The 23,021-nt window shown below is 53.4% G+C and overlaps 1 protein-coding gene across 1 annotated transcript in view; it reads right to left on the reverse strand.

Moving 5' to 3' along the window:
- The window catches only part of LOC105880334 (scavenger receptor cysteine-rich domain-containing protein DMBT1), a 56,241-nt gene that overhangs the window by 9,799 nt on the left and 23,421 nt on the right, over nucleotides 1-23,021 (reverse strand). Inside the window, 9 exon segments of the mRNA XM_076009646.1 lie at nucleotides 738-888; nucleotides 2,605-2,970; nucleotides 3,438-3,640; nucleotides 4,073-4,226; nucleotides 8,899-9,276; nucleotides 11,780-12,214; nucleotides 16,162-16,551; nucleotides 18,520-18,564; nucleotides 19,518-19,847. Of these exon segments, the coding sequence (XP_075865761.1) occupies nucleotides 738-888; nucleotides 2,605-2,970; nucleotides 3,438-3,640; nucleotides 4,073-4,226; nucleotides 8,899-9,276; nucleotides 11,780-12,214; nucleotides 16,162-16,551; nucleotides 18,520-18,564; nucleotides 19,518-19,847 (2,452 nt within the window).

Consider the following 23,021-nt stretch of genomic DNA (forward strand, 5'->3'; position numbering starts at 1 on the left):
GACAAGGCCACTGCGAACAGAAATCAGGAGGGAGAACTATTAGCACTTTGCTCAGCGATGGCCGTCAGAGAGGAAATCGCGGCAGCCCCTGGTCTAGGACACGACAAAATACTGGGACCTCTTCGCGGTCAGTTTGGCCACCCCGCTCCTTGGGTAACTCGTGCACTAATGTGCTTTGGTGACGTCTCTGGTTTCCACTTGTGACTGGACGCAGATAACCTTGCCTACGCAGTGGCGGTTTCTCCACCTCTGCCTGGCGCTCGGGGACTCAGGTGGAGAAAGAGGGGGTGGGGAGAAACGGGCTCCACAAGGCGGGTGCGCGGTTAACGGAATCCTGTGCGTTATGATTACTGTCATCGCTCCTGACAGCCGTCTCTTCCACTGGATACCATTTTCCAGGTATGTTCGTGACATCTTTCTCTCTTGTGACCTGCTCAGTAATGAATGAGGTGAGGAAAGCAGGTATTTTCTTCCTCTCATTTGACTGAGGCTCGGGAATGTTGAGTGACTTCCTATGGCCACACAGCAAGTTAGTGACATCCCTGGGACTTCAAACCACAGCTCTGGTCCGCTCTACCCTCCAAGAGCTGCCTCTGTGCTAGGTCAGAAACTGAGCCCATAATAGAAACTGTCGCCTGGCAGACTTCTCTCCTGACGCCCTGAGTACCCTTTGCTCCCTCTTAAAACGTCTGCGTGCGAGGTCCCCGGTGCTTTCTGCTTTGCACCCACACACTCACTGGACGTTGCTGAAGACGACAGTCACACGGTAGTTGTATCTGACCTCGATGTCCCACAGACACCTGGCGTTGTTCGGATAGTTCCCAGGATAGAATGGGCTGGAAAACCTCCCTGACGGTTGGGACAGGAAGCCTCCGCAGGAATAATTTGCTGTCGTGACAAAATGGAAATGCTGAAGACCCCCAGAGCACACTGCACAGTCACCTGGGGCGGGGGGTGGGAGGGATTCTTCCCACAATTCCCCAGACAGAAACCCAAGAAGACATGGCCTAGATCTGGACCGTCCCCTGGGGGTTGGGGGGAGGCCACGCGCAGGGAGGCCATCTCCTCGTCGTCCTGTCGTCCCGCCACGGTGCCACTGAGGGGGAGGGAAGGGCATTCCCAGGCATCCCTGCCACAGACGTGTCGGGGAGCTCAGAACTTACTGTTTGGGCGGGTGACGGTAGCAGTAGCAGCAGCTGTGGACAAAGAGAAAAGGCCACGATCAGCTTTCCGGCATCCTCGACCCAAGTGCAGGCAACCCTGAGGCTACAGGGCGGCAGGGCGGGGCTGAGCTGGTGGCATGGGGGCGAGATTGAGGGAGGCAGGGGCAGCGTGGGAGCTCGGAGGTTTGCTCCTGGCCCAGACCGTGCTGGGGAAAGAGGGCAGGTGATCTGGGGGCTGCAGAGGGGTAGGAAGCGGAGCTCCCGGAGCGGGAACGGCATGCCCACAGGTACCCAGGCGCGAGAGGTTTGGGAACCTCTGCATAGACGGGGCAGGGAGGGGAGAGTGAGCTCCATGCAGACAAAGGGAGTGACCATGGGGAGCCCCAGGAGCATGCTGAGGGGGCACCTGCACGCAGGAGGCCCTGCGGAGTCACTTGAAGGGTGCTGAGGCCGTGCTGACCTAACCAGCCCTGGAGACTGGACGGAGAGGAGGCCTGCAGCGGCGGCTGCCGTGGGAAGCGGGAGCCGAGGGGAGGCAGAGGTGCAGGGGAGGGCAGAGGGCGGGTGCTGGGGACACCGGGAGCAGCCCTGAGGAGCGGCAGCCCACCCGTGCCCGGCTCGGGGGTCGCAGGCCCCATCGGGCCCACGCGGGCAAGGGTCTGGTGTCGGGGAAACAGGCCGTAGACCCGAACCTCAGGCGGGCCAGGCCCCTGAAGGACAGAGAGAGGCCCGGCTCCCCAGGGGTGGGGACTCCAGCTGCAGGGGATGCAGCCGGCTGGGAAGGCTCAGCAGGGGACTCCTTAGACGCGGGCAACGTGCCCTTCGCAGTCTGGGCGACAGCCGCGGGGAGGCCTGAACACCGGGAAGTGGAGGGAATGCCGGGTACTCACTGGATGTTACGGGGTTTCCTAGAAAGAGATAGAAGAAAAGCAGGGGTTACCCACGCGGGGCTGGGAGGAGTGGCCAGAATGAGGGAGAGACACCCCAGGTGACTCATCGTCCGACCCTCGCTGGGGGTGCACCGTGGCCCACCGAGTGGTGTCTGTCGAGAGCCCAAGTGGGTTCCCTGCAGCTCCCTCAGCCCCGTCATCATCTGGGTCACAGCACCACAGCCACGGTCACCATGACCGACTCCTCCTACTTGCCCAGAATGGTTCTAAAATCATCCCAGCTGTCATTGGCAGCAAGTACCATCGTGAGGGGCCCCAGTGAAACGCGGAAACCGAAGCTTAGAAAAGTTAAATCGTTGCTACGGGTCATAAAGCCCCGTGTCCGGCAGAAAGGGCCTGGGTGCAGAAACCGGACAGAGACAAAGTGGGCCCCTGCATCGGTGTTCTGCAGTGGACGGGCCAAGGGGACAAGGTGGCCAGTTTCTGCCCGCCCCAGCTCTAAAACTGAGCCATAAACCCCATTTGCCTCTGGCCTTCAGCTTTCACTTTACAGCAGGTGACAGGTGAAATGGGGCCTCCGTGATGCCCTGCCATACCTGAGCAGATGACACTAGCGTCTTCATGGTGGCCACAGTTATGGGAGAACCAGCCGCGGTTCTGGCACTGCCAGAGTGTGGATTCTGCCCCTGAGCACACCACGTCGTCCAGGGTGATGGGGTCCGAGCCAGGGCCAAAATAGGCATTTCCCAGGGCAGAGATCGCCTGTCCACACTGCAGCTGTCTGCAGACCACCTGGGCAGCGTGAATGTTCCAGGAGTCATCACAAACAGTCCCCCACCTGCCACCGTGGTAAATTTCCACGCGCCCGGCACACCCGCCGTAGGAGGAGTTTGAACCAACCAATCTCAGTCTGGCGTCTGAAAGACACATGCAGTAAAAGGTGATGGCCACATCCCATAACAAATCTCAAAGGCCCAGTGACCCCCAGGCCTTTCCCCACCCCCAAAGTCACCGAACGGAAATGTCCAAGCATGGGGTGGAGGCTGGACTGCTCCATGCAGGGCGGGAAGAGACTCCAGATGTCACAGAACTCGGACCCCCTCAGCTCCAGATGGGGAGGGACTGGCGGGGCAGGGAGAGTTCCCGAGTCCCCCCAGGAAGTAGGTAGCAGACCCAAGGCCAGGTGTGTCTCCCGGTGTGCACACCTGGCTGCCTCTGCCAAGGACCTGCCGCGCCCAGGCTCACACGGTCAACCGTGGGAGACCGAGGATGGACAACACAGCACTGAAGCCCTTCTCTGCTTTTCCCTGGGAGCCACGACGCACCCACGGAGGGGCGACATAAATCCCCCAAGCCTCACAGGCCAGGTCTGGGTTGCACTTACCTCCCGGAAAGGAGTTATACCAAGCAAAAAAGCCAGTGTTTTGGAAACTGACGTCACTTCGAAAACGAATGGTCATTCGGTTGTAAGAAGATGTGAATATTTGCCTGGTGTCATTACAGATTTTCGCCAGCAAATTACTGCTATTCAGTGAGCCATCAAATATCTCAACATAATCAAAACTGCAACTGCTGTGTGCCTCCAACCTGCGTGAGAAAAAAATGTATTAAAGTCAACATCAAAATTCCTACTGCCTTATTTTATAGATCGTCTGGACTATGATGAGCAAGGTCTCATTCTGTTGCCCGGGCTAGAGTACAGCGTCATCATCATAGCCCACGGCAACCTCAAACTCTCCAACTCTGGGCTCAAGCGATCCTCAGCCGCCTGAGTAGCTGGGGCTACAGGTGCAGCCACCGCGCTTGGCTAATTGAATGTGGTTTTCTTCTATTAGTAACTCTTCCTCAATCAAATCAAAGGGCTTCCCAATATTGCCTGATGCTTCCTGGAAGGGATCAAAGCCACCCAAAGCTTGTGCACAGCACCTGAGGACAGAAAGCCCCCAGCCCAGGGCACGGCCTGAACCACTGGTGTGCTGGTGAGGCCTCGCCCTCCCCAGGTGACCTGGCATTACTTACTGCAGTTTGTTGAAACCCAGGTTTATGCGATAACCATGACGCACTTCTATTTCCCAGACATAGTTAGCATTGTTGGGGTAGTATCCAGGGTAGAAGGGGCTGGTGAATGTCCCACTAGCATTGGTTAAGAAGCCACCATAACTTGAAGAGTGTCCTACAGAGGAAAGAGAGGGGTATCTCCACTGTGGCAGATCTTCAGGCATTTCGTGACAAGCGATCATCTTCTGGGCAAGAGTCCTCCCGGTGTCCTCCTCTACACCTTATAACATGATCTATTTTTTCCCATATAAGCATCGGGGCTGGTTCTAGGCTGCCCGCCATTAGCAGCCTTGACTTGAGCCTCTGCTTACCCCTTTGGGCATGGACAGCAAGTCTCTGTCACCCAGTAGCAAAAATGCTGAGAAACCAAAAAAGGGACTATTGTCATCGTTCGGTCAACTACAGAGAGGGACGAGGGATGATACCAGCTGAGCACAGGATTCTGCTACTTGGCAAGCAGTGCAAAGTGGGGACAGGGGAAGGGTTTCTGCAGCAGGAATCCTGGGTTTGCCTCTTGACTCTGTCTCCATCAGCTCTGTGATATTGAGCAACTTGTCTTTTTTTCTTTTTCATAACTTTGTTTACTTTTTCCAAAGTGTATAATTCAATGGTTGATAGTCTATTTAGAGCTCTGCAACCACCACTGTAAGTCAATTTTGAAATATTTTCATCACCCCAGAAAGAAACCCCAAACCCATTAGTAGTCTCTCTCCATTTCCCCTCAACACCCTCAGTCCCAGGCATCCACTGATCTATTTTTTCTGTCTCTGTAGATTTGCCTATTCTGGACACTTTATGTAAATGGAATTGTATAATAGGTAGTCTTTTTTGACTGACTTCTTTGAAAACATTTAGCATTCAAAGGTCATCCACGTTGTAGTATGAATCAGTATTAAATTCATTTATTGCCAAATGATATTCCATCCTGTGAATGCACCACATTTGTTTATCCATTCACTATGATGAACATTTATGTCTTTTTCACTTTTGGCTATTATAAATAATGCTGCTTTGAACATTCATGTACAAGTTTCCCTGTAGACATAGCTTTCATTTCTCCTGGGCATATGCCTAAGACTATAATTGCTGGATCATATGGTAACTTCAGGTTTAACTTTCTAAGGACCGTTTTTTAAAGCACCGTTTGACATTTCCACCAGCAGTGTAGGAGGGCTCCAATTTCTCCACATCCTCACCAGTCTGACTTTTTGATCACAGCCAATCTACGGTGTGTGCAGTGGTATCTCATTATGGTTTTGATTTGCATCTCCCTCATAGCTAACGATGCTGAGCATATTTTCATGTGTTTGTTGGCCATTTGTGTATCTATTAAGAGCTTTTGCCCATTTCTCAATGGGTTTCTCATTTGGCCATTTCTCATTTGGCAATACATGAATTTTCTCAAATGGAATATCATTTGGCAATAAAGAATAAATGAATTGGGTTATTTAATTTTATGTTATTGACTAAAAAGAGTTACTTATATATTCTGCGTACATGTTCCTTATCAGACATATGATTTACAAATATTTTCTCCCATTTTGTGGGAAAACAGTGTTTTTGGCCTCTAAAATGTGCCTACCTAGAAGTTCTATTTGTATACTGAGAAATAATTATGGATAAAGTCTAAGTTTTAGAGACAAGGATGTGAACTACAGATTTCTTAGAATAGAAACAGTTATAAAATAAAATGAAATATGTTATTGTATATAGTTAAGATCACAAAATATAATTAGAAACAATCTTCTTGCTCTAGAATTAGTAATTGTTTAACTAAATTATGGTACATGTGTACAATGGAAAATTGTGCAGTCATTCAACCTTACTGTATAGAAGTAATTTCAATGCCATTAAATGCTGATTTTAAAGTCATGAAAAAAAGTATTTGTTATGTATACTTAAGTGAAAATAGATTTTTTTTTTCGGCATATTATGGGGGTACAGATTTTAAGGTTTCAATAAATGGAAAATAGATATTATTAAATGGAGTATGAAGCATGTTATACTGTGTGTGTGTATAAAGTATGCCAAAATGCCATTAGTAGTTATATACTTATTCATTCATTCATATATCTATTCATTCACTTATTGTTTTAACAAACATGTCTTGAATGGCAGATGTAACGCTATGTAATAAGAACACATTATGAAAAAGGCAGACATGGCCTCTACCTGCAGGAAACACACAGTTTGGCAGGAAAGATAAGCATGATTTTTTGCAAATACACTTCCAATTGTGTAATTCCTCAGCTTAAAACTTTTAAACAGCTCCCACTTTCTTTAGGATAAAGTCCGAGAGTCTTAACTCCCCGTGTTTCTACTGGCCCTCACCAGCTCCCCTGCAGGCATTCTTGCTCCAGCCCTCCCTCCTTCAAAGAGCCAAGCTCCCTCCCACCTCAAGACCTTCGAAACATTCCTTCTGGCTAAAAGATATTTCAGTGAATGAACCTGTTGCTCTCATAAGTCCCAGCTTAAGTAACACTTCCATGAAGAACACCATCTAGTCACAACTGTAATTCTGTAGTTAACTGTGTATTAAACATTTAATACTGTGAGCTCTGAGGTAGGAGATGAGTTGTCTTTTTCATCATTCTGTAATTTTACAACCATTCTCGATGATAGTTTGACCATACACGCAGCAAGATCTTCAAATACTTAACATAGTAAGAATTAATATTTATCATGTGCATTCTATATGCCAGGCACTGTTTACTTTAGTCCACTAAATCTATTTCCATCCTAAAGACAAAAATTGGTGAGAGATGCAAAGATTTATCTATAAAAATATTCTTCATCACAGAATTGTTTATACCAATGAAGAAATATAAACAACTTAGATGTCCAGCAACTGGAATCAGTTAAATAATTCATGGCCTAGCTGTACAACAGGATAAAATTCAGGTATTTAAAATAATGGTGAGAAAATAGTTAATGACACAGGAAAGTAGCTGTATCACTTTTTAAGAGCAATGGAAAAATATTGAAACATACTTGTATCATGACATAAAAAGTACATGGAAAAGCATGATGACTTGTGAAATTATCCATTTATTTGTCTCCCTTTTTCCTCTCAAAGCTTTGGAGATACTCAAAAAAAATAAAGGCCTTTAAGTATATTCTTTTAGGAATACTTAGCTCATTGGTTCACACAAAGAGGAAATAGAACTCTTTAGTTCAAACAAAAGGCATCTTCCCAGCAGGAGAAATGTGAAGGGTGTGAGTGTCCAGGTGGGGTGTAGGGTAGAGGGGGACGGTCCAGGGGTAGGCTGTGTGTGCAGACTGAGGAAGGTGGGGGGTCCACTTTATGGATAGCCAAGCTTGGGGATAAGCAATCCATGTCCTGTGGTGTAAGTGGAAAACACGGTACTTACCCACAGTGGTTGCAGTTGTTGGGTGCCACCAATCTAGGAAGAAAGTGAAGCTGTTTTAGGACTTTACAGATAATTTTCCAATTCCATTGTCACATGTTTGATGGACAAAGTTAAATTCTTTTTCGTAGTGCAGGACTGCTCAGAGCCTTGGCCATTTCACTTTGCACTGTTAATGGCCACTAAGGGTTACAGTGTGTATGTAGTGTTTCCCAACATATTTGGCCCAACAAATTTCCATTTTCATTGTGGCACAAAGAACACTTCACAGATTGCTCCCTCAATGTGAAAGAATTCTTCTTACTGGTTTTTTTGTTTGTTTGCCTTGTTTGTTTTTAAGACAGGGTTTCTCTGTTGCCCAGGCTGGAGTGCAATGGCACAATCGTAGCTCACTGCAGCCTCAAACTTCTGGGCTCAAGTGATCCTCCCCACTTCAGCCTATTGAGTAGCTAGGACTACAGGCATGTGCCACCACACCCAGCTAATTTAAAAAAAATTTTTTTTTTTTGTAGAGATGGGGTCTTGTTATGTTGCCCAGGCTGGTCTTGAACTCCCAGCTTCAAGCAATCCACCTACCTAGGCCTGCCACACTACTAGAATTACAGGCATGAGCCACTGCCCCTGGCTAGAATTCTTTATTAGACAAACACGTGTAGAAGTATTACTTGGCCATCTTTCTAACATGAAGGTCACAGTTCTCCATGGGTGATTTACACAATTATTTGCATCAGAAATGACAAGAGGACCAATACCTCCTTCCCCCAGCAGCAGCTCGGAATAAGCTCTGTCAGCAGGTGATGGCCACAGGGGCTCTGGAGGCTGAGCTAGACATGATGGGACCATGAACTCAGCTTGTCACCTTAACAAATTCCAGAGTCCTCAGGGAGAAATCCCTCCTCAGGAGGAACCTGCCCTACTCCTCCCACTTCTGGACACAAGAGGAATATCGTCAGCTGGGGTAAAATGGACTCACCTGAAGTAGTAGGGTCTACTGAGGCGTCTGCAAGAAAAAGAAGGAAACATCCGTCAGTCCCGGGATGGTGGCGGAGAGACACGCCGAGTGTCTGTTCCCTCCTTATCACTGAGAGCCATCCCGAGAGCTGTCCAGAACACTCAAGTAGTCCATATAACTACAAGGGTTAGTCTAAAAAAAGGTATTGGGGGAATTTATTCTTACAACCCTAAAGCAGATAGAACCATGCTTGCAGTAGGGACCTACATAAGGAAAGAGCACAGGCCCACCCAGAGAAATTCAAAGACACCAAAAACATTTGAGGGTTGCTATGGCCCTGTTAAGGTATCAGGAAAACTGCCCATCTTGCAAAGAAGCTCAGGGAGAGAGGAGCCCTGTGGGTACAGGAGCCTTTTTATGAAGAAAACCACACAGGAACATAGAAGCCCAATGTCTTGCAGGCCCACCTGAGCAGATGACACCGGCGTCCTCACTGTGCTGGCAGTTATGGGAGAGCCAGCCTCTGTGGGGGCAGCTCCACAGGTAGGACTCGTGCCCTGAGCAGCTCACGTCATCCAGGACAATGGGGCCTGAGCCCTGGCCAAACCGGGCATTTCCTGGGGCCGACCTGGCCCAGCCACAGCCCAGCTGCCTGCAGACCACGTTAGCGTCATTAGTGTCCCAGCCGTCGTCACACACGGTGCCCCAGGAACCTCGGTACAGGACCTCCACCCGGCCCTGACACCGGTCACCTCCATTCACCAGCCTCAGGGCCAAACCGGCATCCGTTCCTAGAGGGAGACAGGAAAACTCACTCTCACCAGTGTCCCCTGAAGGAACATGTCCTCAGGTGACAGTAGGGTTCAGATTTCTCCCAGCAGGCCAAGGCCTCTGGGTCTCCAGCAGCATGGCAGTGACTGACTAACTGAAGTCAGTTGATTGCTATCTCGTGTTCAGGGGTTCGTTCCAGCCCTGGCTGGGGACTCAGCTGTGCATGTTCTGTCACTGAGTGAGCCCAGTGCCCAGCAACTCGACGGCCCAGCCAGGCCCCCACATGCAGGGAGAAGGGGAGAGTCATCACCTGGATCCCCAGTGACTGCTGGGGTCTAGCTGTGCCCCTGGGGTAGGTGCCACCACAAACAGGTACCTAACTTCCCCCCAAGGAGGCTAAGAGAGTTTGCCTTGGGTTCCTGTCCCTTGCAAACAACAGCATCCTGATTAATTAATTCTCCTTATAGCCATAATTCACATCTGGGGCAAAGGAGGGGACCTTCCTCACTGGGGAAGGTGGGGAGCAGCCTGAGGCTTCACGCAAGACCCAGGGATGTCCCCCCGGCCTGCAGACTGCAGAGCTGCAGGCTGATGCTTTGGCAGGACGCAAAGACACTTACCATGGGAAGGAGATGTTGTGGGCCACCACCCTGCAAGGAAGACACAGCAGGGTTAGAAATGAAGGGGTGGGGAACCCAGGTGGGATCTAGTGACCTGTGATTGTGAGCAGGGACAGTGAACACAGGCAAACTCTGGGGCTGGGCAAGAAAGAGGACCCTTCTAGGGAGCCTGCAGTGAGCAAGGCCATGGCCTTGAAGGGCCACGACAAGGCACACGGGAGGCACATTCCCAAAGGCCAATGACATTTCTCTCCTGACAGAAGGTTTGCTGATAGAAGCATCACTCAGTCTTTGCCAAAGGTCAGGACAAAAATATCTATGTTCTGTCCAGGCAGGTTACCCAGGGAACAGACGATGCTTTCTAGCACCTGTGACCCAGGACAGAACCTCTTTCTCCCAACACAACTGCTGAGTGAGCACCATGAAGCAACCCTCATCAGGAACCAGAAGGTTCTCATGCCCCCACCCATAAAGGAGCATCTACCTGCTGTGAGCTCAGCTGCACCCCCCACCCACCCTAAAATATCAGGGAATGTTCTGGGCAGCGGCAGGAGTGCACAGAGGCCTCATGCACCTGCTGATCTGGGCTGGGGAGAGGAGCAAGGAAGGAGGAGACACCCGACAGGTGTGGAAAAGCAGGACTCACCTGGCCCGGTCGTGGACGAGACACCTGTGAGAAACAGGAGGGCACATCAGACACACTGCACAGGAGGCGGCAAGACTAGGACAAGGGTGGGGACACGGAGTTGGGAAAACACTCAGCTCACGCTTGTTCCCTGCCTCCTGGGCTGGGGCCTTGTCATGCAAACCCATGCAAAGATGTCCCTTGGGAGTGGCCCAGGCAGGTCCTACAGAACATTTCTAAATCAAGGTGATTAACTGTGTCTGGATGTGCAGAGCGGCTTCACCAGAAGCCAACCCTCTCCCTGCAGGCTTAGCAGTTGACCAAGTCAGGAAGCCTCAGGAGGCCAGCGCTAGGCCCATCCTAGGAGTGCTCCTCCAGCCCCCCGCCCCAATATACCCGGGCTCTGCCCGCAGGCCACCAGGGGCCTCCTTCCTCCAGCAGACTAGGCGCAGGGGCAACACAGCGCAGCTCTCAGAGGGAGCCTCAGTCCCAGACTCTGGCCTTGCAGCCCCAGGCAGGACGGGCACACACACCTGTCTGCATGCCCAGTGCAGGTGCCTCTGGGGTGACACCTCCACACAAAGAAAGAGACTGTACCCCTGGGCCTGAGACTCCCTATTAGGAAACATGAGGGCCACTGCTTCATCCAGGACAGGCCCCAGGAGACTCTGCATCAACCCAGGGAGCAGCGACAGCAACCCTGAGCAATGACTGCACAAAACCCCAGTATCCACCCTCCAGGTCCATGATCTGGAAGTTGGAGGATAATTCCAGAACAGCCTCTACATGATCGAAATCTGCAATCCACTGCCTACCTCCCTCGTGAGTACTGGGTTTGGTACCTTCCTACCATCCAGCCACCCTGGCCTCCTGTCCCTAAGCCCCTTCACCACTTTCCTGAGTGAGCTATTGGCAATGCAGTCCTGTCCTCTGCTTTACCAGCAGGGAATACTGAGAGTACTACAGTCTCCACGACAGGGGGCGCTGTACCAACCAGATCCCAAAGTTGCTGTCCCTGAGATGCAGCCTCAGGTAACATTGGGGGTGGGAGGTGGCACATGTTCCTGTAGCAAATGAAAGGCTCATTGTTTCTGCCCTCAGTGACCTGGACCCTGGGTCCTAAGGCCAGTGACCAGTTAATGGCAAGCCAGTGCTGGATACTGCTTGCACTTTGGGGACCAGTACACACTCTGCTGTTTCCCTGACTTGGATCTCTCACTTGGTGCCTCCAAGCCACCTGACCCCAGACAGTCTTCAGAGACTCCAAGTAACCTAGGATGCCTAGACAGCAACACTGGGGCTCGAAATATCTTCTCCCAGACATTGTCCCACGAATGGGCCCCAATGATCTTCCATGCCCACCTGAGCAGATGACACCGGCGTCCTCACTGTGCTGGCAGTTATGGGAGAGCCAGCCTCTGTGGGGGCAGCTCCACAGGTAGGACTCGTGCCCTGAGCAGCTCACGTCATCCAGGACAATGGGCCCTGAGCCCTGGCCAAACCGGGCACTTCCTGGGGCCAACCTGGCCCAGCCACAGCCCAACTGCCTGCAGACCACGTTGGCGTCATTGGTGTCCCAGCTGTCGTCACACACGGTGCCCCAGGAGCCTCGGTACAGGACTTCCACCCGGCCCTGACACCGGTCACCTCCATTCACCAGCCTCAGGGCCAAACCAGCGTCAGATACTAGAGGGGGACACGGAGCCATTTGTCAATGCCTGTCCTGAGGACAAGGAACTAAGACATGTTCCACACTCAGGTATCTTGCTAATGGCCCCAGTCACCTGTGCAGCCAGGGACCTCTCAACATGGCCAGAGGTGAATTCATCACACTGAATGAAACAGTGACACCCTGCAGTGTCAGGCCCAAGGATGCTCCAGTTATGTAGAAGCTTGGGGACCCAGAGGAGGTGACGGGTAGGTCCGCCCCTCTCCCAGCTCCCCACTGTGACCCCACACAGAATGGAGCCCCATAGCTACAGGAGTCAGGCTGGGACGTCCCTTGGTTCAGGAGGTTGGTAGCACCTGCATGGGCCTCTCTGGGTTCTGCCAATGAGGCAGCGATGACAGGACCTGGGCCAGACAGGTACTGCTGCCCCCACACTCACCCACTCCTCCCCGGGCCTGCTGTCCCTGCCCTGAGCCCAGCACCAAGCTCCCAGGAGGCTAAGGGAGTCCCCGGGGCTTGCGCTGAGCACCTGGGACAGGATGCCATGTATGAGGAAGGGCCCGCCTTGGGCCTTTTCCTCCCACCTTCAAATACAAAGTTCATGCAGAGGGACAGCGCTGGCTGGGTATGAGAAGCTGGATTATTTACCAGTTTCCGCTTCAGCAGTCGCAGGCGAGGTGTCTGCAAATGGCAACAACAGGGAAGACTAGAGTCAGACTCAGAGGAGAAAAGACCAGGAATCAAGGCACGTCAGGACCAGGTTGATGGGGACGTAGCAGATACCAGGTGGAAATCACTCTTGTCAGCCCCAGAGAGAGGGAGCAGTAGCTCATCCTTAAGCATCAGAGCCGTGAACTGTTCCATGGACTTCCTAGATCCCTTCTGGTCCTTGTCACCTGTCCTGCTTCCTCAGGCTGACATACAGACACTGCCCAGGATGGCCGCCATCCAGGGAAGAACACCTGCCTGTAGGACCATCTCCGCCAAGGGATTGAAAACCGCTCTGGCTCTGATCCTCTGCAACCTGTGAACTCTGCTTCTAAGCACCTTAAGTAAACCTAATGTTGCTACTGAAAAAGAAGACAAAGAGAAAAAAAAGAAAAGCCCCTTCCTCTTCCCTCACTGAATTCCCCGGTGGCTTGCCATTTCTCACATTCCGAACTATAATCCTTCCTTCCATGCCCAATTAAACGCTACATATTTAGAAATCACTTCATCTAGTGTCTTTTTTTGTAGGTTGTCCCGGGGACAGTGAAAACAATGCCCCTTCTGGGTCCTGCCACAGGCACCCCGGAGTGTGCCCACGTCTCCCGCCCACAAGCTCATCCTGCACAGAGACCGTGCTGGATGTCCAGCTCTCTTCACCTGCCATGTCCCCATGCAGTTGAAAGCCTTTGCTCCCTCCTTCCACTCACCATGCACTGGCCGACCCTCTGACAACATCGCCCACACTCTGACACTTGGCCCGGAAACCAAAGATACCCAGGGGCCCAGGCTCAGACCCTGATCCAGCCACAGAGGGCAGTGCCAGAGCAGAGAACCTACAGGGGATGACACCTAGGCACAGGGACAGTTCCTTCCTGGGGGTGGACATGGATGGGAGAAAGAGCTTGTTCCCCAGAAGGCAGAATTGTCACCCACAGGTCTTGGCACAGACTGACTCTTACTCCTTCAGGGATATAGACTTGGGGCTGACAACTGCTGCCCTTTCCCCAAGTGTAAAAAGCAAGCAAACAGGGACGCCCACACAGATCACAGGGTAGGGATTGGAGAAGCGTAGGGGAGTAGACTCACGACTGCTGGATACAGCTGTACCTGAAGCTCCAGATCAATTACTGAACATTCTAGATTCATGAGCCAATGAATTCCATTCTAGCCTGAGACAGTTTGACTTGTGTTCCTGGTCCTTGCAAACAGCAGCATCCTGGCTAATCCATTCTCCTACCAGCACAATTCACAACCAGGCGAAAGGGAACCCTCCTCACTGGGGGATGTCCTGAGCAGCCAGAGGCTTCAGGCAAAACCCAGGGATGTCCCCCTGGCCTGCAGAGTGCAGAGCTGCAGGCTGATGTTTGGCAGGACGCAAAGACACTTACCATGGGAAGGAGATGTCGTGGGCCACCACCCTACAGGAAAGACACAGCAAGATTAGAGAGGAAGGGGCATGGTGACCAGGCTGGGTCTAGTGACCTGTGATTTTGAGCTGGGACAGTAGACACACAGAAGCTCTGGGGCTGGGGGAGGAAGAGGACCCTTCTAGGGAGCCTGCAGTGAGCAAGGCCATGGCCTTGAATGTCCACGACCAGGGAAACAGGCGGCACATTCCCCAAAGGACAATGACACTTCTCTCCTGACAGATGGTTTGCTGGTACAAGCACCAGTCACTGTTTGTTTGGGCTTAAGGACAAGAAAAAACTGTGTACTACCCTGGTCAGCCACCCGGGGGACAGAGGATGATTTCCAGGACCTGTGACCCAGGACAGAACCTCCTTCTCCCAACACAACTGCCCAGTGAGCCCCGTGCGGCAACCCCCTCCGCAGCCAGAAGGTTCTCATCCCCCACCTGCAAAGGAGCATCTACCTGCTGTGAGCTCAGCTGCACCCACCACCCACCCTAAAAGATCAGGGAATGTTCTGGGCAGCGGCAGGAGTGCCCAGAGGCCTCATGCACCTGCTGACCTGGGGCTGGGGAGAGGAGCAGGGAAGGAGGAGACACCCGACAGGTGGGGACAGCAGGACTCACCTGGCCCAGTCGTGGACGAGACACCTGTGAGAAAGAGGAGGGAACATCAGACACACTGCACAGGTGGTGGCAAGAGGAGGACAAGGGTAGGGACACGGAGCTGGGAAACACTCAGCCCACGCTTGTTCCCTGCCTCGTAGGCTGTGGCCTTGTCATCCCAACCCATGCAAATTGTCCCTGGGGAGTGGCCCAGGCAGGTCCTACAGACCATTTCTAAATCAAGGTGACTAACTCTGTCAGGATGTGAAGAGCGGCTTCACCCCGAACCAACCCTCTCCCTGCAGGCTTAGCGGTTGAACCAGTCAGGAAGCCTCAAGAGGCCAGTGCCAGGCCCATGATAGGAGTGCTCTTCCAGCCCCCCCCTCCCCCCCGGCTGTACCCAGGCTCTGACCGCAGGCCACCAAGGGCCCCCTTCCCACAGCAGACTAGGTGCAGGGGCAACACAGCGCAGCTCTCAGAGGGAGCCCCAGTACCAGACTCAGGCCTTGCAGCCCCAGGCAGGATGGGCACACACACCTGTCTGCATGCCCAGCCCAGGTGCCTCCACTCTGACACCTCCTTACTAGTGCCTGAGATCAGAGTCCCACGCAGGGCAGGAGCCTGCACCCCTGGGCCTGAGACTCCCTCTTTCGAGATACGAAGGCCACTGCTTCGTCCGTGACGGGCCACGGGAGCCTCTGCATCAACCTAGGGAGCAGCGACAGCAACCCAGAGCAATGACTGCACCAACCCCCAGTATCCACCCGCTAGGTCCATGATCCAGAAGTTGGAGGATAATTCCAGAACAGCCTCTATGTGATAGAAATCTGCAATCCACCGCATACCTCCCTCATGAGCACTGGATTTGGTACCTTCCTGCCATCTAGCCATCCTGACCTCCTGTCCCTAAGGCCTTATACCACTTTCCTGAGTGAGCTATTGGCACTTGAGTCCTTTCCTCTGCCTCACCAGCTGGGAATACTCAGAGTACTGCAGTCTCCAAGGACAGGGGGCGCTGTACCAACCAGATCCCAAAGTTGCTGTCCCTGAGATGCAGCCTCAGGTAACATTGAGGGTGGGAGGTGGCACATGTTCCTGTAGCAAATGAAAGCTCATTGTTTCTGCCCTCAGTGACCTGGACCCTGGGTCCTAAGGCCAGTGACCAGTTAATGGCAAGCCAATGACAGACACTGCTTGCACTTTGGGGACCAGTACACACTCTGCTGTTTCCTGACTAGGATCTCTGACTTGGCGCCTCCAAGCCACCTGACCCCAGCCAGTCTTCAGAGACTCAGGTAACCTGGGGTGCCTAGGCAGAAACACTGGGGTTTGAAATATCTTCTCCCAGGCATTGTCCCACGAATGGGCCCAGTGATCTTCCATGCCCACCTGAGCAGATGACACCGGCGTCCTCACTATGCTGGCAGTTATGGGAGAGCCAGCCTCTGTGGGGGCAGCTCCACAGGTAGGACTCGTGCCCTGAGCAGCTCACGTCATCCAGGACAATGGGCCCTGAGCCCTGGCCAAACCGGGCATTTCCTGGGGCCGACCTGGCCCAGCCACAGCCCAGCTGCCTGCAGACCACGTTGGCATCATTGGTGTCCCAGCTGTCGTCACACACGGTGCCCCAGGAGCCTCGGTACAGGACCTCCACCCGGCCCTGACACCGGTCACCTCCATTCACCAGCCTCAGGGACAAACCAGCGTCAGATACTAGAGGGGGACACGGAGCCATTTGTCAATGCCTGTCCTGAGGACAAGGAACTAAGACATGCTCCACACTCAGGTATCTCGCTAATGGCCCCAGTCACCTGTGCAGCCGGGGACCTCTCAACATGGCCAGAGGGGAATTCATCACACTGAATGAAACAGTGACACCCTGCAGTGTCAGGCCCAAGGATGCTCCAGTTATGTAGAAGCTCGGGGACCCAGAGGAGGTGACGGGTAGGTCCGCCCCTCTCCCAGCTCCCCACTGTCACCCCACTCAGAATGGAGCCCCATAGCTACAGGAGTCAGGCTGGGACGTCCCTTGGTTCAGGAGCTTGATGGCACCTGCATGGGCCTCTCTGGGTTCTGCCAATGAGGCAGCGATGACAGGACCTGGGCCAGACATGTACAGCTGCCCCCACTCTCACCCACTCCTCCCCGGGCCTGCTGTCCCTGCCCTGAGCCCAGCACCAAGCTCCCAGGAGGCTTAGGGAGTCCCCAGGGCTTGCGCTGAGCACCTGGGACAGGATGCCATGTATGAGGAAGGGCCCGCCTTGGGCCTTCTCCTCCCACCTTCAAATACAAAGTTCATGCAGAGGGACAGCGCGGGCTGGGTATGCGAAGCAGGGTTATTTACCTGTTTCCGCTTCAGCAGTCGCAGGCGAGGTGTCTGCAAATGGCAACAACAGGGAAGACTAGAGTCAGACTCAGAGGACAAAAGACCAGGAATCAAGGCACGTCAGGACCAGGTTGATGGGGACGTAGCAGATACCAGGTGGAAATCACTCTTGTCAGCCCCAGAGAGAGGGAGCAGTAGCTCATCCTTAAGCATCAGAGCCCTGAACTGTTCCATGAACTTCCTAGATCCCTTCTGGTCCTTGTCATCTGTCCTGCTTTCCTAAGGCTGACATACAGACACTGCCCAGGATGGCCGCCATCCAGGCAAGAACACCTGCCTGTAGGACCATCTCCGCCAAGGGATTGAAAACCGCTCTGGCTCTGAGCCTCTGCAACCTGTGAACTCTGCTTCTAAGCACCTTAAGTAAACCTAATGTTGCTACTAAAAAAGAAGACAAAGAGGAAAAAAAAAAGAAAAGCCCCTTCTTCTTCCCTCACTGAATTCCCCGGTGGCTTGCCATTTCTCACATTCCGAACTATAATGCTTCTTTCCATACCCAATTCAACGCTACATATTTAGAAATCGCTTTGTGTAGTGTCTTTTGTTGTAGGTTGTCACTGATATGGTGAAAACAATGCCCCTCTGGCTCCTGCCACATGCACCCCTGAGTGTGCCCACGTCTCCCACCCCACAAGCTCAACCTGCACAGAGACCGTGCTGGACGCCCTGCTCTCTCCACCTGCGATGTCCCCATGCAGTTGAAAGCCTTTGCTCCCTCCTTCCACTCACCACGCACTGGCCGACCCTCTGACAACATCGCCCACTCTCTGACACTTGGCCCGGAAATCTCAGGGACCCAGCGAGCCACCCAGGGCTCCATCAGGTCTCCGGTGACCAGAGCACCACTGACATTTACTGGTGCTCAGTCTCCCCAGGCACTGCCCAGCGTCTCTTGGAGGCAGACGGGGCCCTGCACAGGCGGGGCTGTTTCCAGGAGTGAGGCCGGAAGCATCAGCCTGCACTGACTTTGCCTTCAACGCAGGGTCAGAGCGCACGGACATAACAACTCAGTAGGTCATTTCAGCCCTAAAGGGGAAAGGGCCAAAGCTCCTTGAACATGTGGCCACTTTTCTGAACCAGAAGACGTGTCCACGGGCCAGTGTCGCTGTCCGTACTGCACACGGAGGTGGACGACAGGAAGGCAGAAGCCCTCTGGACCCTAATGCCTGTGACTGTCACTGGTGCAGTGGGGGACATAACATGCTCCAGAGGATCTGCATGGAGGGCAGGTGGGTCTGTGGACTGGCAGGCAGGGGTGAGTGTGGGAAAGGGAAGGGGCGTCTCAGGGACGACACTGGGGCTCACCTGGCAGGTCCGTGGTCGGGGACTGGGACGAGCCTGTGGAAAAAAGAGAGGGAGGGTCACACACAGCACTCTGGGCCTCAGCTAGAACCGCAGGCTGAAGAGCCTTGGGGGTCACACGCTGAGCTGAGGCTTGTTTCCTATGGGCTGACACGTGCGTGCCGGTGCCCATTGTCACCCCTAGGCCTCACAGAGCTGCTCCCCACATCACCACCCGCAGGCTGCACCCCTGGACCTGACACTTGCCCTTCAGAAACACAAAGGCCACTGCTAAGCCCAGGACAGGCCACAGAGCTGGGTCACACCAGGGAGCGGCAGTAGCCGTGACCCTTGGCAATGACTGCGCAAAGATGCGACTTTGCACCCTCCATGGCCGTGATCCTGAGGCTGGATGGGGAAATTGGAATACCCTTCATGTGATCACACTCTGGAACCCACTGTCCACGTCCCTGATGAGCACTGGGTTTGTTACCAACCTGCCATCCTGCAACCCTCACCCCAGGCCCTACTGCCCTTCCTGGCTGTCCTGAGGAAGCTATTGGCACTTGAGTCCTGTCCTCTGCCTCAGCAGCTGGGAGCACTCACAGTAGTGCAGTCTCCAAGGACGGGGGACAATGTACCAACGGGATCCCAAAGCTGCTGTCCCTGAGATGCTGCCTCAGGTAACATTGGGGTGGAAGGTGGCCGGTGTTCCTGTAGCAAATGAAAGGCTCATGGTTTCTGCCCTCGGTGACCTGGACCCTGGGTCCTAAGGCCAGTGACCAGTTACCGGCAAGCCAAAGCCGGCCACTGCTTGCAGCTGGGGGACATGAACACCCCAGGCTGTGTCCTTGACTAGGCTCCTGACATTACACCTCTGGGCCAGCTGTCCCCAGGTCATCTCTAGGGCTTCCAAGTAACTTTGACAGGTCTGGGGGTGGGACTCTGAGGTGAGAAACTTGTTTTCTCTGAATACAGTCTGTCGCAGGAATCGGCCCCAGTGATCTTCAATGCCAACCTGAGCAGATGACACCGGCGTCCTCACTATGGCCACAGTTATGGGAGAGCCAGCCTCTGTGGGGGCAGCTCCACAGGTAGGACTCGTGCCCTGAGCAGCTCACGTCATCCAGGACAATGGGGCCTGAGCCCTGGCCAAACCGGGCATTTCCTGGGGCCGACACGGCCCAGCCACATTCCAGCTGCCTGCAGACCACGTTGGCGTCATTAATGTTCCAGCCGTCGTCACACACGGTGCCCCAGGAGCCTCGGTACAGGACCTCCACCCGGCCCTGACACCGGTCACCTCCATTCACCAGCCTCAGGGCCAAACCGCCATCAGTTCCTAGGGGGAGATAGGAAAACTCAGTCTGACCAGTGTCCCCTGAAGCAACATGTCCTTAGGTCAGAGTAGGATTGGGATTTTTCCCAGCAGGGCAGGGCACCTAGGTCTCGGGTTAATGGTCTCTAGCAGCGTAGGCGGTGCCTGACTGGCCGAAGCCAGTGGTGCATCATCGTGTCACCTTCAAGGGTGCGTTTCCAGCCCTGGCTGGGGACTCAGCTGTGCATGTTCTGTCACTGAGTGAGCCCAGTGCCCAGCAACTCCATGGCCTAGCCAGGCCCCCACATACAGGGGAGCAGGGGAAAGCCCCGAGCCTGGATCCCCAGTGACTGCTGGGCTCTAGCTGTGTCCCTGGGGCAGGTGACACCACAGACAGGTTTCCAGCCGCACCCGAGGAGCACCCCTAGGACCTGGTTCTCTGACTCCACCTAGGGCAACTGACCCGGGGCTAAGGGAACACTCCAGTGGACCTGAGGGTTGATCACATGTCACTTTCAAATCAAAATCTTCACCTGAATCTGAAACAAAGCCTGCACCCACTGACAACCATGAACTTCAGGGACACAGTGCAGAAGGACCTGTTACTGACACTTTGCTATACCTACTTAGAGGTGACCATGGCCTGAGAGTGTAAGAAAAGAAGAAAATAACAGAGTTAGGCCTCCAGGCAGGAAGGTCGCATGCCAGATGCACCACTGCAGCAGGTGCTGCGACGCTCGGTGCCCCCGTGGACCCCGCCCTGGTAGGCCTGTGAGCCGGCCTAAGTGACTGACCGTGCTGTGCTTCCTCTGGCCTCAGGTGTAGCATCTATCAAGTGAGGCCTGTGGTCTTCCATAACATATGCAAAAGGCCGCAAGCACATGACAAGATGCTCAAATCATTAGCAATTTGGGGAAATGCAACCCAAAATCAAAAGACATGCCACCTAATGCACCCCAGTGTGGCCGAAGGGACAGACACGTGATGCAAGTGCCGGTGGGGATGGGGACACAGCAGAGCCCCCAGGCAGCGCAGGAGGGAAGGTGAGTGGTGCAGCTGCCGTGACACCTGTTCAGTGTCACTGACACTAAGGGAAAGAAGCCAGACGCAAACACAATGGTCCCATTGCAAAGGAAATGTCCAGAACAGGGAAATCCAGATAGACAGAAAGCAGATTAGCGGTTGCTGGGAACTGGGGAAAGGAGGATGGGGTGTGATGGTTACTGCGTGTGCTTGTTCAGTATGGGATGATTGAGAAACAGGAAATAGATGGTGGTGACGACTGAACAACACTGTGAATGTCATTAATCCCACTGAGACGTGCACATTAAAATTGCTATAAGGATAAATTTTATTTATCCTTGCACATTTCATCACAATAAAAGAGGGAAATATTATTAATGAGGACTCCACTAAATACACACACACACACACAGTCAAATACATGCAGCTGATTTGTAATTTCAGATGAATAAGAACTAAAAATCTTTTTGAGGACTTAAAAAAATCGACCCCTAGACAAGCTGATCATATGAGCCCATGAACATCCCTCCTGCGGCGTCTGTTCTCTGACATGGACAATTCCGGCGGCCTAGCTGGCTGGCAAACCGTGCTCATCACCAGCCCTGGCCCACGAGGCAAAGGGATGGCTGAGGGTGTTTCGCTGCTACCTGGGGCATTTCTCCCCGCAGGCGGTGGCTCTCCTGATGTTGGGTCTGGTCTGAGAACTAGCAAAGCCCAACGCTGGCAATGCTCTCCCAGAAGCGTGGGGAAAGCTCAGGAAATGCGTGTGTTCCCCTGTGCTGACTCACTGAGTCCCGGATCCTGGTCTCACGGCAGGGCCACAGTGAGGAAGAGCTGTGACTCCTGCCGTCCCAGAGGAAGACGGCAACAGCCTTGATGGGCATATGGAAGCCCCTCAGTCCCCCACGGACTCTGCACTGACAGCTCAGACCCTGACCCCGGCCACAGAGGGCAGCGCCAGAGCAGAGAACCACAGGGGTTGACACCCAGGGACAGGGACAGTCCCTCCTGGGGGTGGACATGGGGTGGGAGAAAGCACTTGTTTCCGAGAAGGCAGAATTGTCACCCACAGGTCTTGGCACAGACTGACTCTTACTCCTTCAGGGATATAGACTTGGGGCTGACAACTGCTGCCTTCTCCCCAAGTGTAAAAAGCAAGCAAACAGGGACGCCCACACAGATCACAGGGTAGGGATTGGAGAAGCCTAGGGGAGTAGACTCACGACTGCTGGATACAGCTGTACCTGAAGCTCCAGATCAATTACTAAACATTCTAGATTCATGAACCAATGAATTCCATTCTAGCCTAAGACAGTTTGACTTGTGTTCCTGGTCCTTGCAAACAGCAGCATCCTGGCTAATCCATTTGCCTACCAGCACAATTCACAACCAGTGAGAAAGGGAACCCTCCTCACTAGGGGATGTCCAGAGCAGCCAGAGGCTTCAGGCAAAACCCAGGGATGTCCCCTAGGCCTGCAGAGTGCAGAGCTGCAGGCTGATGTTTGGCAGGACGCAAAGACACTTACCATGGAAAGGAGATGTCGTGGGCCACCACCCTGCAGGAAAGACACAGCAAGATTAGAGAGGAAGGGGCATGGTAACCAGGCGGGGTCTAGTGACTTGTGATTTTGAGCTGGGACAGTGGACACAAAGAAGCTCTGGGGCTGGGGGAGGAAGAGGACCCTTCTAGGGAGCCTGCAGTGAGCAAGGCCTTGGCCTTGAATGTCCATGACCAGGGAAACAGGCGTCACATTCCCCAAAGGACAATGACACTTCTCTCCTGACAGATGGTTTGCTGGTACAAGCACCAGTCAGTATTTGCTCAGGATTAAGGACAAGAAAAAACTGTGTACTACCCTGGTCAGCCACCCGGGGGACAGAGGATGATTTCCAGGACCTGTGACCCAGGACAGAACCTCCTTCTCCCAACACAACGGCCCAGTGAGCCCCGTGCGGCAACCCCCTCCCCAGCCAGAAGTTTCTCATTTACCCACCGACAAAGGAGCATCTACCTGCTGTGAGCTCAGCTGCACTCCCCACCCACCCTAAAAGATCAGGGAATGTTCTGGGCAGCGGCAGGAGTGCCCAGAAGCCTCATGCAGCTGCTGACCTGGGCTTGGCAGAGGAGCAGGGAAAGAGGAGACACCCGACAGGTGGGGACAGCAAGACTCACCT

Source organism: Microcebus murinus, chromosome 14 (assembly GCF_040939455.1).
Source record: "Microcebus murinus isolate Inina chromosome 14, M.murinus_Inina_mat1.0, whole genome shotgun sequence".
Taxonomy (NCBI): Eukaryota; Metazoa; Chordata; class Mammalia; order Primates; family Cheirogaleidae; genus Microcebus; species Microcebus murinus.